Consider the following 14,937-nt stretch of genomic DNA (forward strand, 5'->3'; position numbering starts at 1 on the left):
CGGCCAAAATCCATCTCGTTCCATCTTCTCCCACTGCCGGCCACTGGGCTTCCTCTCACTACCATATTTGGCCATCTAAAACTACCTCCACAAATGGCATGCCGCGAACCCGTGACAGAGGTGCAACCTATGAATAGCTAAATGTATTTTGCATTTCTTTATTTTGCCCAGCTCTGTGTGTGTTTATTGGAGTTCCAGATGTGGCTGGAGGAGTCATGGTGGCCACTGGAGGGCAACTTTATTGGAGCTAATTTTCATGAAGTTAATTTATAACAACTGATACAAGTATCCTATATTAGGTACTACAGTGCTAGCTCCCTTAAGCTCCCTTTCTCCACCTTAGCTACCACGTTGTCTCCCATCTACTTTATAGTGGCCTCAACTGCACCCTAACGCATAACCTCTGGGTAGCCAGGTGAATGAAGAGCTTCACCAGAGATTGAAGAGGAAGCGAGACATCCCACTCCCTATTTTTTTCTGTTTCAATTGAAGTCAATGAACTAAGTAGACCTGACCCAGCTGCTATCGCATTGGGTGTCAATGGGCGAGCCACCCCCTTAAGTAGACAATGGTAAACAGCCTGAGTGAACTATCTTTGGCTTCACCCCTTGCACAGACGGGGACTGAAACTCCACCCTCAATGTATCCCCAAAGTTGAAGGAAGCCCGCCTGCTTGCTCTGCCCCTCCAGTGCTGCTTACAGTGCCTTGCAAAAGTATTCGGCCCCCTTGAACTTTGCGACCTTTTGCCACATTTCAGGCTTCAAACATAAAGATATAAAACTGTATTTTTTTTGTGAAGAATCAACAACAAGTGGGACACAATCATGAAGTGGAACGACATTTATTGGATATTTCAAACTTTTGTAACAAATCAAAAACTGAAAAATTGGGCGTGCAAAATTATTCAGCCCCTTTACTTTCAGTGCAGCAAACTCTCTCCAGAAGTTCAGTGAGGATCTCTGAATGATCCAATGTTGACCTAAATGACTAATGATGATAAATACAATCCACCTGTGTGTAATCAAGTCTCCGTATAAATGCACCTTTACTGTGATAGTCTCAGAGGTCCGTTAAAAGCGCAGAGAGCATCATGAAGAACAAGGAACACACCAGGCAGGTCTGAGATACTGTTGTGAAGAAGTTTAAAGCCGGATTTGGATACAAAATGATTTCCCAAGCTTTAAACATCCCAAGGAGCACTGTGCAAGCGATAATATTGAAATGGAAGGAGTATCAGACCACTGCAAATCTACCAAGACCTGGCCGTCCCTCTAAACTTTCAGCTCATACAAGGAGAAGACTGATCAGAGATGCAGCCAAGAGGACCATGATCACTCTGGATGAACTGCAGAGATCTACAGCTGAGGTGGGAGACTCTGTCCATAGGACAACAATCAGTTGTATATTGCACAAATCTGGCCTTTATGGAAGAGTGGCAAGAAGAAAGCCATTTCTTAAAGATATCCATAAAAAGTGTCATTTAAAGTTTGCCACAAGCCACCTGGGAGACACACCAAACATGTGGAAGAAGGTGCTCTGGTCAGATGAAACCAAAATGTAACTTTTTAGCAACAATGCAAAACATTATGTTTGGCGTAAAAGCAACACAGCTGAACACACCATCCCCACTGTCAAACATGGTGGTGGCAGCATCATGGTTTGGGCCTGCTTTTCTTCAGCAGGGACAGGGAAGATGGTTAAAATTGATGGGAAGATGGATGGAGCCAAATACAGGACCATTCTGGAAGAGAACCTGATGGAGTCTGCAAAAGACCTGAGACTGGGACGGAGATTTGTCTTCCAACAAGACAATGATCCAAAACATAAAGCAAAATCTACAATGGAATGGTTCAAAAATAAACATATCCAGGTGTTAGAATGGCCAAGTCAAAGTCCAGACCTGAATCCAATCGAGAATCTGTGGAAAGAACTGAAAACTGCTGTTCACAAATGCTCTCCATCCAACCTCACTGAGCTCGAGCTGTTTTGCAAGGAGGAATGGAAAAAAATTCAGTCTCTCGATGTGCAAAACTGATAGAGACATACCCCAAGCGACTTACAGCTGTAATCGCAGCAAGAGGTGGCGCTACAAAGTATTAACTTAAGGGGGCTGAATAATTTTGCACGCCCAATTTTTCAGTTTTTGATTTGTTAAAAAAGTTTGAAATATCCAATAAATGTCGTTCCACTTCATGATTGTGTCCCACTTGTTGTTGATTCTTCACAAAAAAAATACAGTTTTATATCTTTATGTTTGAAGCCTGAAATGTGGCAAAAGGTCGCAAAGTTCAAGGGGGCCGAATACTTTCGCAAGGCACTGTATGTAGCCGATGTGAAATGGCTAGCTAGTTAGCGCTAGTGGTGTTTTAAATCGGTGATGTCATTTGCTCTGAGATCTTGAAGTAGAGGTTCCCCTTGCTCTGCAAGGGCCGCGGCTTTTGTGGATCGATGGGTAACGATACTTCGAGGGTGACTGTTGACGTGTGCAGAGCGTCCCTGGTTCGCGCCCAGGTCAGGGCGAGGGGACGGACGTAAAGTCTATACTGTTACATTTACACCATATTTGCTTGAACAATAAAGTTGTTGCCTGAGTCAATACTTTTAAAGATACATCTTACTTCACAAGGGTAAAAGTCCTACATTCAATGCAGTTCAAGTTTTTCCTATCAAAAGGTTGTGAGGTAAAGTGTAAATAAAAACGTTGATATAGTTCATTGATTTGACATGCCCAATCTGAACAATTAAACCATTACAAGTTATGTTAACGATATTGCCTTACTATAACATTACCCTTGGGGACCTGTGATGGAGACATTGTCCTTAAGGTTACGCAGGGTTTCTTGTCCTAAAAGAGCACTGGTGTTCATGAAACAGGTTACAATTTTATAAGTAGTCTGCAACTAGGTTTCCGTGAATATGGTTTCCAACATAAGATGCACAGAACTTCTCTAAAGAGCAAGTACAAGTCTATATTGTAATTATATTTACAGAATACAGTATTGGCCATATGACTACGTAACACCTGCCGCCTATAGGGTTACTAAAAATGGCACCACTACCAGACTACGGCAGTTCCTTTTTACTGAGGGGGAACACCTCAACCATAGGAAGACTGGATCGTGACAGACCACCTATTGAGTTGGATCATGACCCTCTGAGTATTACAATGGACCAAACAACACTATATCAAACATATATAATTTTATTACAAGTTTCTCTTTCAATTACAAGATTAAAGCCACTGGCACTTTCTGTTTGTTAGCCAGTTCCAACAGTCATCAATCAATAATACATAAGATAGTAGTCTCTCTAGACTAGAGTCTCGACAGATGGTTTGTCTCCCACAATGCCGTCTTAGGCTACACGTCTGTACATTTAAAAAAAAAGTATGTTTCGCGTAGAGGAAAGGGAGGAGTTGAGACATCCCTAGCTGCCCAAGCACAGTGCTTATTTTTGAGAATAGCCATAGCTAGCTACTATTGTGATCATGCCTCTGTGAAAGGGGATTGTATTAGTTTTGGATCCGGTTTACCTTCCGTGCATGAGCCAGCAAGGTGTCCATCTCTGGCCAACTGTCGGCTCAAAACAGAAGTGAAGCACTGTAGGTTAAAGAGTATCCCATTCATAGACCCTGACTGCTTTAGCGCATATTGATGATAGTTTCTTCTGACTGAGGGTGTTTTGTTAAGAACCCCGATGCTTGCTCGCACATTAACACAAGGTCGGAATTGTAGTTCAATGGAGGCAACACTGGGCGAATGTAACTGCTGAGAGCTAGTTAAAGGGATACTTAGGGATTTTGGTAATAAGGTAATTTATTTACTTACCCAGAGTCAGATGAACTCATGGATGCCATGTTTATGTCTGCGTGCGGAAGTTGCTACCTAGCTTTAAGGTAGACTTCCAGTCATTGCGCTAACGCTAGTTAGCATTTGCTCGTGAAACTATAAATTCCTTCATACTGGACGCACAGACATAAAATGGTATCCACGAGTTCATCTGACTGCGGAAATAGATAAATGGCCTCATTGCCAAGTATCCATTTAAGCACTTGGGGTAATGAGTAGGATTCTGTGTTTTCAGATGCAACAGAGATTGCTTTTGATAAAAACGCTTTATCTGCCTCCCCAATGAAAACTAGTTTGAAAATATATGTTTCTAAATTATGCACTATACTGCCTCGTTAACATGTTCGAGCAGCGCATATTACGGTTCGATTTGAGAAAGACGCTCCTCCCTGACCGCTTTTGCTCGTTCACGGTGCACGGCGGCTCAGGTTAATAGAACTCCCTCAATCTGCCGTCTAGCTCCGCCTTTTCCCTGACGTTAGAGATCATCTTCCAATCATAACTAGCTAGGTCACTCCGAAAACAATTGTTTTTACGTCTATGCCTGTTTTCTTTATCTTTGCAAGCCAGTCGGCAAACAGACGTTGATTCCTGGACACACTTCAATAGCTGTCCGAGAATCAGGTAAGATCAGTATTTTGAATGTTCGACTGGCGTTACCTTGTTTTAGACGTTTGAATCAGCCACAACCTTGAGGAGGCAGCCGGTTAACAAGCAAGGAAACGTAAGCTAGCAACTTGTTTTATTGCCCAGCTGGAAACAGTCAGTCCATTCTTGGTTCAAACCGAGGTCACTCGACTCTGAATTCCATAGCAGATCGTAACATTTGAGACTGAGGTATAAACAAGTTTTACCTACAGAAATAATAAGCACATACCAACCTGTAATTTATTGCTTATTTAGCTATTTTGTGTAACTTGTGCGTTTAACCCTTTCCTATGTGCATAGAATGAGTCGGAATTTGGGGTCGGCTGATGGTGTCCTCACGCTGGTGTCCATTGGATGGAACACTGATGGAAACTTCAGCGTTGTGTGCCCAAATGGGTCAATATGGGTTTGGGAAGGGCTGCGGGAATGTGCCCAGGACGCCAGGGACATGGCCAGTGTAATCATGGGTCTGCTGTCAATAATGTGCTTCATGGTCTCTTCTTTGCCGTAAGTCTTGATTGGGTTTACATTATTTCAGTCCATTTCTGACTTAAGGACAGCACTGTTACTCTTCCTATTGTTATGTTCATGAATGCAGGCAGTACTACAACTCTTGTAAGAGTGGGAATATGGACAGTGCCTTGTCCATTTGGTTTCTGCTGCTGTGGCTGGGGGGTGACTCCTGCAATCTTGTAGGCTCATTCTTAGCTGACCAACTGCCACTACAGGTAAGTGATTGCTGTCTGGGTCAGTCAATATTGCTGAAATGGTTTAAAAATAATAAAACTGTTTTGGTGTCAGTCTAAAATGAGAATAAGGATAAACTGAAAATGTCAGCTCATCAAGATACTGATGTAAAGATAATGATGTTTTAATGTTCGGCATATAATTCCTTGTCCACCCCACTGACATGTCTCTCTCTCCCCCTTCTCTCATACAGATGTACACAGCAGTGTATTATGTCCTGGCTGACTTATTGATGCTGGGAATGTACTTTTACTATGTGGCAAAGAACAGGATGAATAACAGTGAGTTTGTTATTGTCAAATTATCTGCTGTGACATTTGTCAGTACTAAATCAAGGCCACTGGTCATTGTACATTCCACCCATTGACTATTAATCGAGGGGCCTTTGTGTGTGTATAACAGTCTTTCCAAAATCCAGTCCTTGAGTACTCCAAACAGTACACATTGTTGTAGCCCCGGACAAACTCACCTGATTCAACTCATTGAGGACTTGATGATTAGTTGACAAGTGGAATCAGGTGTGCTTGTCCTGGGCTACAACAAATGTGTACTGTTGGGGGTACTTGAAGACTGGAGTTGGGAAACACTGCAGTTTAACACACACACACACATGACATGGTATGGCTTGTCCATGTTCTGCCGAATCAGCAAATGTTCTTTCCAAGACACCTTTGTAAAAATGTCTCATTATGCCAAAAAACATTGCAAGGTTGTTTAAATTGAATATAGGCTTAGTTATTTAACGGTTCAGTGAACCTAACAGGTGTGTATTTTAGCATTGGAATAGCTTCAGATTGGACTGTTCTGGTCAATACATAGAGGCTCCCTATGATTAGGCTGGTGTTGAGAAACACTGCTCGATACTAGACCTTGTGATGTTAAAAAGTCCCCAACTTTGCTTTTTTTTTAGTACACTAACAGATCCAAAGTTTTCCACATTAGTGTTGCATTTTTTCCACTCATTGTCCAATGTAAAAAATGACCCAATACTGATGTCAGCAATACTGTGCATCACTACAACATTCTGTTTTTGTTTCCTTATTTGTGTGGCAGCTGATGACGCAGCGACTCATTGTTGCAGGAGTTTGCTGAGGCAGCGTCTTCCAAAAATGAAGACTAAGCCCTTTATTTTTTTTTCTCAACCCAGGCAGGTTGGTCTTAAATGTGGTGGGTGTGGTCTATGTCCTGGGCTTCTCTGCCGGCCTCGTGGCCTTACCTGCGTCCCAACAGGATGTGGTCCTCTCTGGGTTTAAAGGGCGGGCCTTGCTGTCAACCACTGTGGACGGTATTAAGGTGAAACGTGATCTTTAAGCAATCAGTGGATGCTAATGTAATTTGTGTTGATATGACACTGGCCCCTGGCTAAACGTTATGTGTGACATTCAAACTTTTTTTGTGTGTCCAGGCTTTCAGCACCAAGGAGATCATTGGGTATATCATTGGCTCCATATCCTCAGTGCTCTACCTCTGCTCCAGACTGCCACAGATGCACATTAATGTGAGTCTGAAGAAGGGGAGTTTGGGAAGGGTTGTTGAGTGAATGAATACTGGGTAGGCTTCCTACCTGTAAAAGTGCTGCATGGATATTTTCTTTCTATCTCTCTGTAGTATACAAGAAAGTCGACGGAGGGCGTGTCCTACTTTCTGTTTGCCCTAGTCATCCTGGGTAACACCATGTACGGCCTGAGTGTGCTGCTGAAGAACCCTGAGCAGGGCCAGGGAGAGGGAAGCTACATCATCCACCACCTGCCCTGGCTCGTCGGCAGCTTGGGCACCCTCTCACTAGACCTGCTGGTATCCTTCTCATTACAATGCCTGCTGGGCCTCTGGTCTCTTCAATCACATGTGTACTTGTAACTTTTAGTCTGCTTTGACTTAACACTTAGCTTGTGCTTTTGGCTCGGTCCTTGTATTACAATGACCGTAATGAACTTACCTAAAGGCAATTGGTTCAGGTTGGTTTGTGACTGGTATGCTGTAAGTATGTACCTGTACATTATCCTATATCTAAGCCTGTAGTCTGGGATGCATTTCCTTTCCAGTGCCTTTTTAAGAATATAATTTTTATTTAATTTCATTAACTTCTTGAATTCCCTTGACTCGCAGCATCAGATCTCCATACAGTTCTTGATATACCGCAATAATGCCCCTCTAGAGTTGGAATCGCAGCACGGCGAGAGAGCCGCTCTGCTGGACAAATGAAACTACTCCCTGGGTGCTGGATCTAGCAGTACAGACACTTATCCCCACCAAATGGACTCTCAATTGACATTCCTTAACAGTTTTGGCAAACACAGGATATCCCTTTCTTTTAGATTTTATAGTTGTATTTGTTATTTATACGATCTGTGTTTTTTGTCATTTTTTAATGTTTCGAGTGACTCCACATTGTTCATTGGGGTGCAGCTGTAGTTTACTGTTGTTAATGGCTCTTCATCTTTTAGTGACAGACCGTTCCACCGTTACTCAATAAACACTTGTAGTTTGCTTCTAACCTGTTCTGACAATCATGATGCTACTTGTCACTGCATGGAACCCTCTTCTGGTTGTATTGGAAAAGTCTTGTTGTATTTCAGAAGTGATGATTTAACTAGAAATATTTTTTGCAGATCACTTCACCTGTCTTCTGAGTACACAAAGACATGGAAATCTTAGTGTCTTAATATGTTCATGTGGATTTATGGTAACTAAAGTGTTAATGTCTGAAGTACTGTACTTTTTAATTATATTTGATCATTCACATCAATTGCCTTAGGTGTATTCCAATGATTTCCTTTTTTAAAAAAATTTTTTTAAGTGATTGCATAAGTATTTGTACATTGGGATAAGTAATGAGTTACTTAGACTACCTATTGAGATGTGTCTTTTGGTAAGATTACCGTGTGCTAAATGAGGTGAAAAGGAGACTGGATTACATTTTTCATGTGCCCTTTTTTTATTTTTTATTATTATTACTTTTTTGGTATGGTTTCAGATCTGGAGACTTGACCTGTTTGTTCAGTGTAAGCATATCATGATGCTCACTAAAGATTGTTGGTGATGGAATGGTCCTGTTTTCTTTTTCCTATTCTTGATCTGTTCCCTAAACACATGGTGATGCATCACCATCGACTGATATGCATAGCAAGGATTTGGGTGATTTAAGATTTTATCACATTGATAGTGTCTCATTCCCAATATACTGCTACATTTTAGAAGAAATGATTTGCTGGGATGTGTGTGTTATTTCATTTTCATAAATGTTTGTTTATTTCTCACCCATACGCTCAATGGGTTGCATAATAAATCAAGTTTTAAAATGAAACTGAAAATCGTTATGGAACTCTGATCGATAGTTTGCTAGATATGCTGAGAAAGTAATGTCATTTGCTGCGTTCCATATCCTATACTGTTTTTGACTGGATTTAAAGATTATATAATCCAATTCATAAAACATGAGAATTTCATATACAGTGCATTTGGAAAGTATTCAGACCCCTTCACTTTTCCACATTTTGTTACTTATTCTAAAATGTTTTTTTTTTTTAGACTCAAGCTACTCACAGTACCCCCATAAAGACAAAGCAAAAACAAGTTTTTTTGATATTTTAAGAAAATGTATTACAAATAACACCTTATTTACTTAAGTATTCAAACCCTTTGCTATGAGACTTGAAATTGATCTCAGGTGCAGCCTGTTTCCATTGATGTCCTTGATGTTTCTACAATTTGATTGGAGTCCACCTGTGGTAAATTCTATTGATTGGACACGATTTGGAAAGACGCACACCTGTCTCACATTTCTGCAATATTGAAGGTCCCTAAGAACAGTGTGGCCTCCATTCTTAAATGGAAGATGTTTGGAACCACCAAGACTCTTCCTGGAGCTGGCCAAACTGAACAATCGGGGCAGATTGGCCTTGGTCAGGGAGGTGACCAAGAACCCGATGGTCATTTTGACAGGGCTCCAGAGTTCCTCTGTGGAGATGGAAGAACTTTCCAGAGGGACAACCATCTCTGCAACACTCCAACAATCAGGTCTTTATGGTAGTGGCCAGACGGAAGGCACTCCTCAGTAAAAGGCACATGACAGTCCACTTGGAGTTTGCCAAAAGGCACCTAAAGAACTCTTAGACCATGAGAAACAAGATTCTATGTTCTGATGAAACCAAGATTGAACTATTTGGTCTGAATACCAAGAGTCACATCTGGAGGAATTCCAGGCACCATCACCTGGCCAATACCATCTCTATGTTGAAGCATGGTGGTGGCAGCATCATGCTGTGAGGATGTTTTTCAGCAGCAGAGACTTGGAGTCTAGTCAGGATCGAGAGGAAAGATTAACAAAGCTAAGTACAGAGAAATCCTTGATGCAAACCTGCTCAGGACCTCAGACTGGGGCAAAGGTTCACCTTCCAACAGGACAACGACCCATAGCACACAGCCAAGACAACGCAGGAGTGGCTGAACCTGATCAAACATATCTGGAGAGACCTGAAAATAGCTGTGCAGCAATGCTCCCCATCCAATCTGACATAGCTTGAGAGGATCTGTAGGGCATGCTGTCCGGTCCTCTGGCAGTCTCTATGGGGGTGCCACAGGGTTCAATTCTCGGGCCGACTCTTTTCTCTGTATATATCAATGATGTTGCTCTTGCTGCGGGCGATTCCCTGATCCACCTCTACGCAGACGACACCATTCTATATACTTCCGTCCCGTCCTTGGACACTGTGCTATCTAATCTCCAAACGAGCTTCAATGCCATACAACACTCCTTCGTTGGCCTCCAACTGCTCTTAAACGCTAGTAAAACCAAATGCATGCTTTTCAACCATTCGCTGCCTGCACCCGCACGCCTGACTAGCATCACCACCCTGGATGGTTCCGACCTTGAATATGTGGACATCTATAAGTACCTAGGTGTCTGGCTAGACTGTAAACTCTCCTTCCAGACTCATATCAAACATCTCCAATCGAAAATCAAATCTAGAGTCGGCTTTCTATTCCGCAACAAAGCCTCCTTCACTCACGCCGCCAAACTTACCCTAGTAAAACTGACTATCCTACCGATCCTCGACTTCGGCGATGTCATCTACAAAATAGCTTCCAACACTCTACTCAGCAAACTAGATGCAGTTTATCACAGTGCCATCCATTTTGTCACTAAAGCACCTTATACCACCCACCACTGCGACCTGTATGCTCTAGTCGGCTGGCCCTCGCTACATATTCGTCGCCAGACCCACTGGCTCCAGGTCATCTACAAGTCCATACTAGGTTAATACTAGATAAAGCTCCGCCTTATCTCAGTTCACTGGTCACGATGGCAACACCCACCCGTAGCACGCGCTCCAGCAGGTGTATCTCACTGATCATCCCTAAAGCCAACACCTCATTTGGCCGCCTTTCGTTCCAGTTCTCTGCTGCCTGTGACTGGAACGAATTGCAAAAATCGCTGAAGTTGGAGACTTTTATCTCCCTCACCAACTTCAAACATCTGCTATCTGAGCAGCTAACCGATCGCTGCAGCTGTACATAGTCTATCGGTAAATAGCCCACCCATTTTTACCTACCTCATCACCATACTGTTTTTATTTATTTACTTTTCTGCTCTTTTGCACACCAATATCTCTACCTGTACATGACCATCTGATAATTTATCACTCCAGTGTTAATCTGCAAAATTGTAATTATTCGCCTACCTCCTCATGCCTTTTGCACACAATGTATATAGACTCTCTTTTTTTTCTACTGTGTTATTGACTTGTTAATTGTTTACTCCATGTGTAACTCTGTGTTGTCTGTTCACACTGCTATGCTTTATCTTGGCCAGGTCGCAGTTGCAAATGAGAACTTGTTCTCAACTAGCCTACTTGGTTAAATAAAGGTGAAATAAAAAAAATGTAAAAAGAGAAGAATAGGGGAAACTCCTGAAATATAGGTGCGCCAAGCTTGTAGCGTCATACCCAAGATGACTCGAGGCTGTAGTCGCTGTCAAAGGTGCTTCAACAAAGTACTAAGTAAAAGGTCTGAATACTTGTGTAAATGTAATTTTTCCGTTTTTTTATTTGCATTTGCAAAAATGTCTAAAAACATGTTTTTGCTTTGTCAATATGGGGTATTGTGTGTTGATGAGGGAAAAATTGAATACATTTTAGAATAAGGCTGTAACAAAATGTGGCAAAAGTCAAGCGGTCTTATTACTTTCCGAATGCACTGTATAACTTGACTAATAACTCACTAACTACCAAAGGATATGAACAAAATGTACACACTTGACATGCAGCTCTTGCTTTGATCTCAAAACCAGCGCATCTACTCAAGACCGCGTATGCTGTAAACACAGTACAGTTCAAAGTAAATGGCACAGATCCATATATGCATCTCTTATTGGCTGAGTTGGCTGAGTCGTGCGTGTCAATACAATAGAATCCTACTCCGATGCATTCTGCCTATAACAAAATCTCTTGCAGTTATTTTTGTTTCTGTAAGTTGCATTGAAAGTGGCTAATTTGCGTTGAATCAATCACAATTGCACTGTAAAGAGAAACATTGATAGTGTTAACAGGGAAAACTCTAGTACAGGGGTCACCAACCTTTTCTGAGTCAAGATCACTTTAAGTAAAAATGTAAACAGAAATGTAAGCCTATGCAACATTAACTAATTAAAAATGGTACTGTAGCAATGAGGTTTATGTAGTAAGCTATAGGCTCAATGCACTGTTGTTGGGGCCATTTCACAAAATATATTTCAAAATTTGAGGTAGGCAATGTGATCACACTGGTAATCGATCCCTTGTTGTATTACTTGTGATACACAGCTGAGGAAGCATACATTTAAATGTATTTTACTGGGCTGATGGTGCCTGCATCTGATGGTCAGTCTCGGCAGTGGGAGAGCAGCAGACTGAGGGTCCGCCTTGCAACATCCCTCTGCTCTACCTTTCCTCCACTGACACTGACCAAAAAGGGACACCAACTGGATGATGAGTCACACCCCATATTTGTGCCTCACAAATTCACGTTGTTACTCCTATGAACAGAGAAAGTGAAATATTCCTTTATATTAAAAAATACTCAAGCTGCTAATAATAACTACAACGCAAACATATATATTCACTTTCCTATTCATTCTTTACTAACGCAGTGCTTTTTGTAGCGCTGAGTGGAAATAGGAAGTGGTTTATAAAAGTGTTGAATAATGCTGAGTAAGAACTAAAACACGAACTCACTGAAAAAAACAGACGCTCTTTGCTGTATTCGTTGACGGCCTCTCTCTTGTCATCGTTTTAAACGTTTTGAAATCTCACAGTATCAATTTTGCTGTAGCTTTCTTTTATGCCTACTAGGTAACTGCAAACACCGTAATCTGGGCCATCCGATAGGCTAGCTGTGGGTAACCATATAGTGCACTTGATTTGCTCTCAAGGCTCGCCGGGAATGCAGAGGTTGTAACTTCAGACACGTGCAATGGTTAAAATGGCAACAGTTCCCCTACCTAGCGCACAAGACAGCTGAATTGGGTGCACCTACCGTCAACAGCCCAAGACGAATAAAAAAAAATAGGAACACATTTTTACATTAATGTTTGGCGATTGAATAGGAATGACTTGGATATCGACCGGTTGGTGACCACTGCTCTGGAAAGTTGAGTGAAATTCAATATCGTGCTTCTCTTTATGGCTGATATTCAGTTTATTCCGCGCAGTAGTCCCGGGTGAGCTGCGTGGCCGTATCGGGCAACTACGCACCCGAGCGCAGTTTAGAGGGAACACCGTTATCTTTCCTGCCTCGCCTCCAGACCGTATTCAGGACGGCTCAGGGGAGCGTTTACTTGCTAGCTCCAGAGCCTGATCAATTTACGGATGTTCTGGGGTAATTCCCACATTTGGGGATCTTATCCGCTGCTAATGAAGAGTTAGTCTAGAATTCCACAGAAGAAGTTCACTTTTAAAACTTGTACATAATTTGAGGTAGTCCGAATGACAAAATAAAATAGTGGGCTAACGGAGAAAAAGAGCCTGGCTCACAGTTCGGCTACATCCCCGTCACACACAATTGCATCAAAAGTTACCTTACTACGTCACCCACAATGCACCTCGGTGTTTTAAAGCAATACCGCTACTTTACCAACACCACATACTTTCTATGTATAGTGCATCATGCTCTTCTTTTAAATACATTAGGTTGCGCTTATTCCCTCCAAGCTATGGTGATCTGCCTCTAGAAAATGATTATATTACTGCATTACAGACATTATTTCTTCAAGAGTTGAGTGCATTAAATAATTTGTATTATTGGAGTGCAAGAGATGACTGACAACATTACAGGGATGGCACATGTTAAATGAATGTGTCCAACGGACTGTCCAGATTGTCATCATCAAGAGTTCCAGGGGTTGCTGGCTATCAATGATCCAGGGCGAAAAAGTCACCCAGCTCATCTGTCTCTGGTCTTAGTGGGGGTCCGCCTCCAGTCTTGAAACACTCCCTACTAGTAACAACATTTTGTCGTCTTTAAGTTGATTTTGTCATCTTTAAGGTCCTTAAAGCCAAGACAATATAGAAAATTACATTAGTAATTATGTATGATAGTTTTACATTTCTGTCACAAATAAATTTAGGCCCACTGTGTTATTACACAAGAAAACTAACATTTCAAAGCGAGTCAGATTTGTAAAAGTGGGCTAACAATAAATGCAGTATCTTACCTGAAGTTGTGGTATCGTCCTTTTGTTTACTTTTTCTTTTAGATCCGTCCATTGTTTGGTTTGGCATTCCACACAATGCTTACGTATTAGTGTCGCATCCCTGGTTTTTGAAGAATCCTGCTGTCCTGTTGGAAGGTGAACCTTCGCCCCAGTCTGAGGTCCTGAAAGCTCTGGAGCAGGTTTTTATCAAGGATCTCTCTGTACTTTGCTCCATTCATCTTTGCCTCGATTCTGACTAGTCTCCCAGTCCCTGCCACTGAAAAACATCCCCACAGCATGATTCTGCCACCTCCATGCTTCACCGTATGGATGGTGCCATGTTTCCTCCAGATGTGACGCTTGGCATTCAGGCCAAAGAGTTCAATCTTGGTTTCATCAGACCAAATAATCTTCTTACTCATGGTCTGAGAGTCTTTAGGTGCCTTTTGGCAAACTCCAAGAGGGCTGTCATGTGCCTTTTGCTGAGGAGTGGCTTTGTCTGGCAACTCTACCATAAAGGCCTGATTGGTGGAGTGCTGCAGAGATGGTTGTCCTTCTGGAAGGTTTTCCCATCCCCACAGAGGAACTCTAGAGCTCTGTCAGAGTGACCATCAAGTTCTTGGTCACTTCTCTGACCAAGGCCCTTCTCCCCTGATTGGTGTTTCCAAACTTCTTCCATTTAAGAATGATGGAGGCCACACTGTATTCTTGGCGACCTTCAATGATGCAGAAATGTTTTGGTACCCTTCCCCAGATCTGTGCCTCGACACAATCCTGTCTCGGAGCTCTACCAACAATTCCTTCGACCTCATGGCTTGGTTTTTGCTCTGACATCCACTGTCAACTGTGGGATGTTATATCGACAGTTGTGTGCCTTTCAAAATCATGTCCAATCTATTGAATTTATCACAGGTGGACTCCAATCAAGTTGTAGAAACATCTCAAGGATGATCAATGAAAACAGAATGCACCTGAGATCAATTTCGAGTCTCAAAGCAAAGGGTCTGAATACTTATGTAAATAAG

General features: G+C 42.0%; 1 protein-coding gene and 1 long non-coding RNA gene across 4 annotated transcripts; one reads left to right on the forward strand and one right to left on the reverse strand.

Moving 5' to 3' along the window:
- Window positions 1–3,861: 3,861 nt before the first annotated feature.
- Window positions 3,862–8,548, forward strand: LOC110492259 (lysosomal amino acid transporter 1 homolog). Of its 3 annotated transcripts, none has more exons than XM_021566426.3 (8): window positions 3,862–4,686; window positions 4,798–5,004; window positions 5,096–5,225; window positions 5,438–5,525; window positions 6,392–6,537; window positions 6,650–6,742; window positions 6,853–7,038; window positions 7,357–8,548. In XM_021566426.3, exons 2-8 carry the CDS (start codon window positions 4,799–4,801, stop codon window positions 7,444–7,446), a joined length of 939 nt encoding a protein of 312 aa, XP_021422101.3. In that variant the 5' UTR covers window positions 3,862–4,686; window position 4,798; the 3' UTR covers window positions 7,447–8,548. The 3 variants fall into 3 exon arrangements, with proteins under 3 accessions (XP_021422101.3, XP_021422100.3, XP_021422102.3); XM_021566425.3 differs by having other exon boundaries at window positions 4,330–4,473; XM_021566427.3 differs by having other exon boundaries at window positions 4,384–4,573.
- On the reverse strand, window positions 8,466–13,305 carry LOC118939555 (uncharacterized). The gene is made up of 2 exons (XR_005036541.2): window positions 12,456–13,305; window positions 8,466–12,256 (listed from the first exon to the last, which is right to left on the reverse strand). It is a non-coding gene; the product is annotated as an uncharacterized LOC118939555 (long non-coding RNA).
- Window positions 13,306–14,937: the final 1,632 nt, after the last annotated feature.

The sequence above is a fragment of the Oncorhynchus mykiss genome, chromosome 16, assembly GCF_057628025.1.
Source record: "Oncorhynchus mykiss isolate SJ-2025 chromosome 16, ASM5762802v1, whole genome shotgun sequence".
In the NCBI taxonomy this organism is placed as follows: Eukaryota; Metazoa; Chordata; class Actinopteri; order Salmoniformes; family Salmonidae; genus Oncorhynchus; species Oncorhynchus mykiss.

Coding starts and splice junctions, on each gene's coding strand:
- LOC110492259 (XM_021566426.3), top strand. CDS start 4,799: ATGAGTCGGAATTTGGGGTCGGCTGATGGTGTCCTCACGCTGGTGTCC. Junction 5,226..5,437: donor CTGACCAACTGCCACTACAG/GTAAGTGATTGC, acceptor TCTCTCATACAG/ATGTACACAGCAGTGTATTA. Junction 6,538..6,649: donor CCACTGTGGACGGTATTAAG/GTGAAACGTGAT, acceptor TTGTGTGTCCAG/GCTTTCAGCACCAAGGAGAT.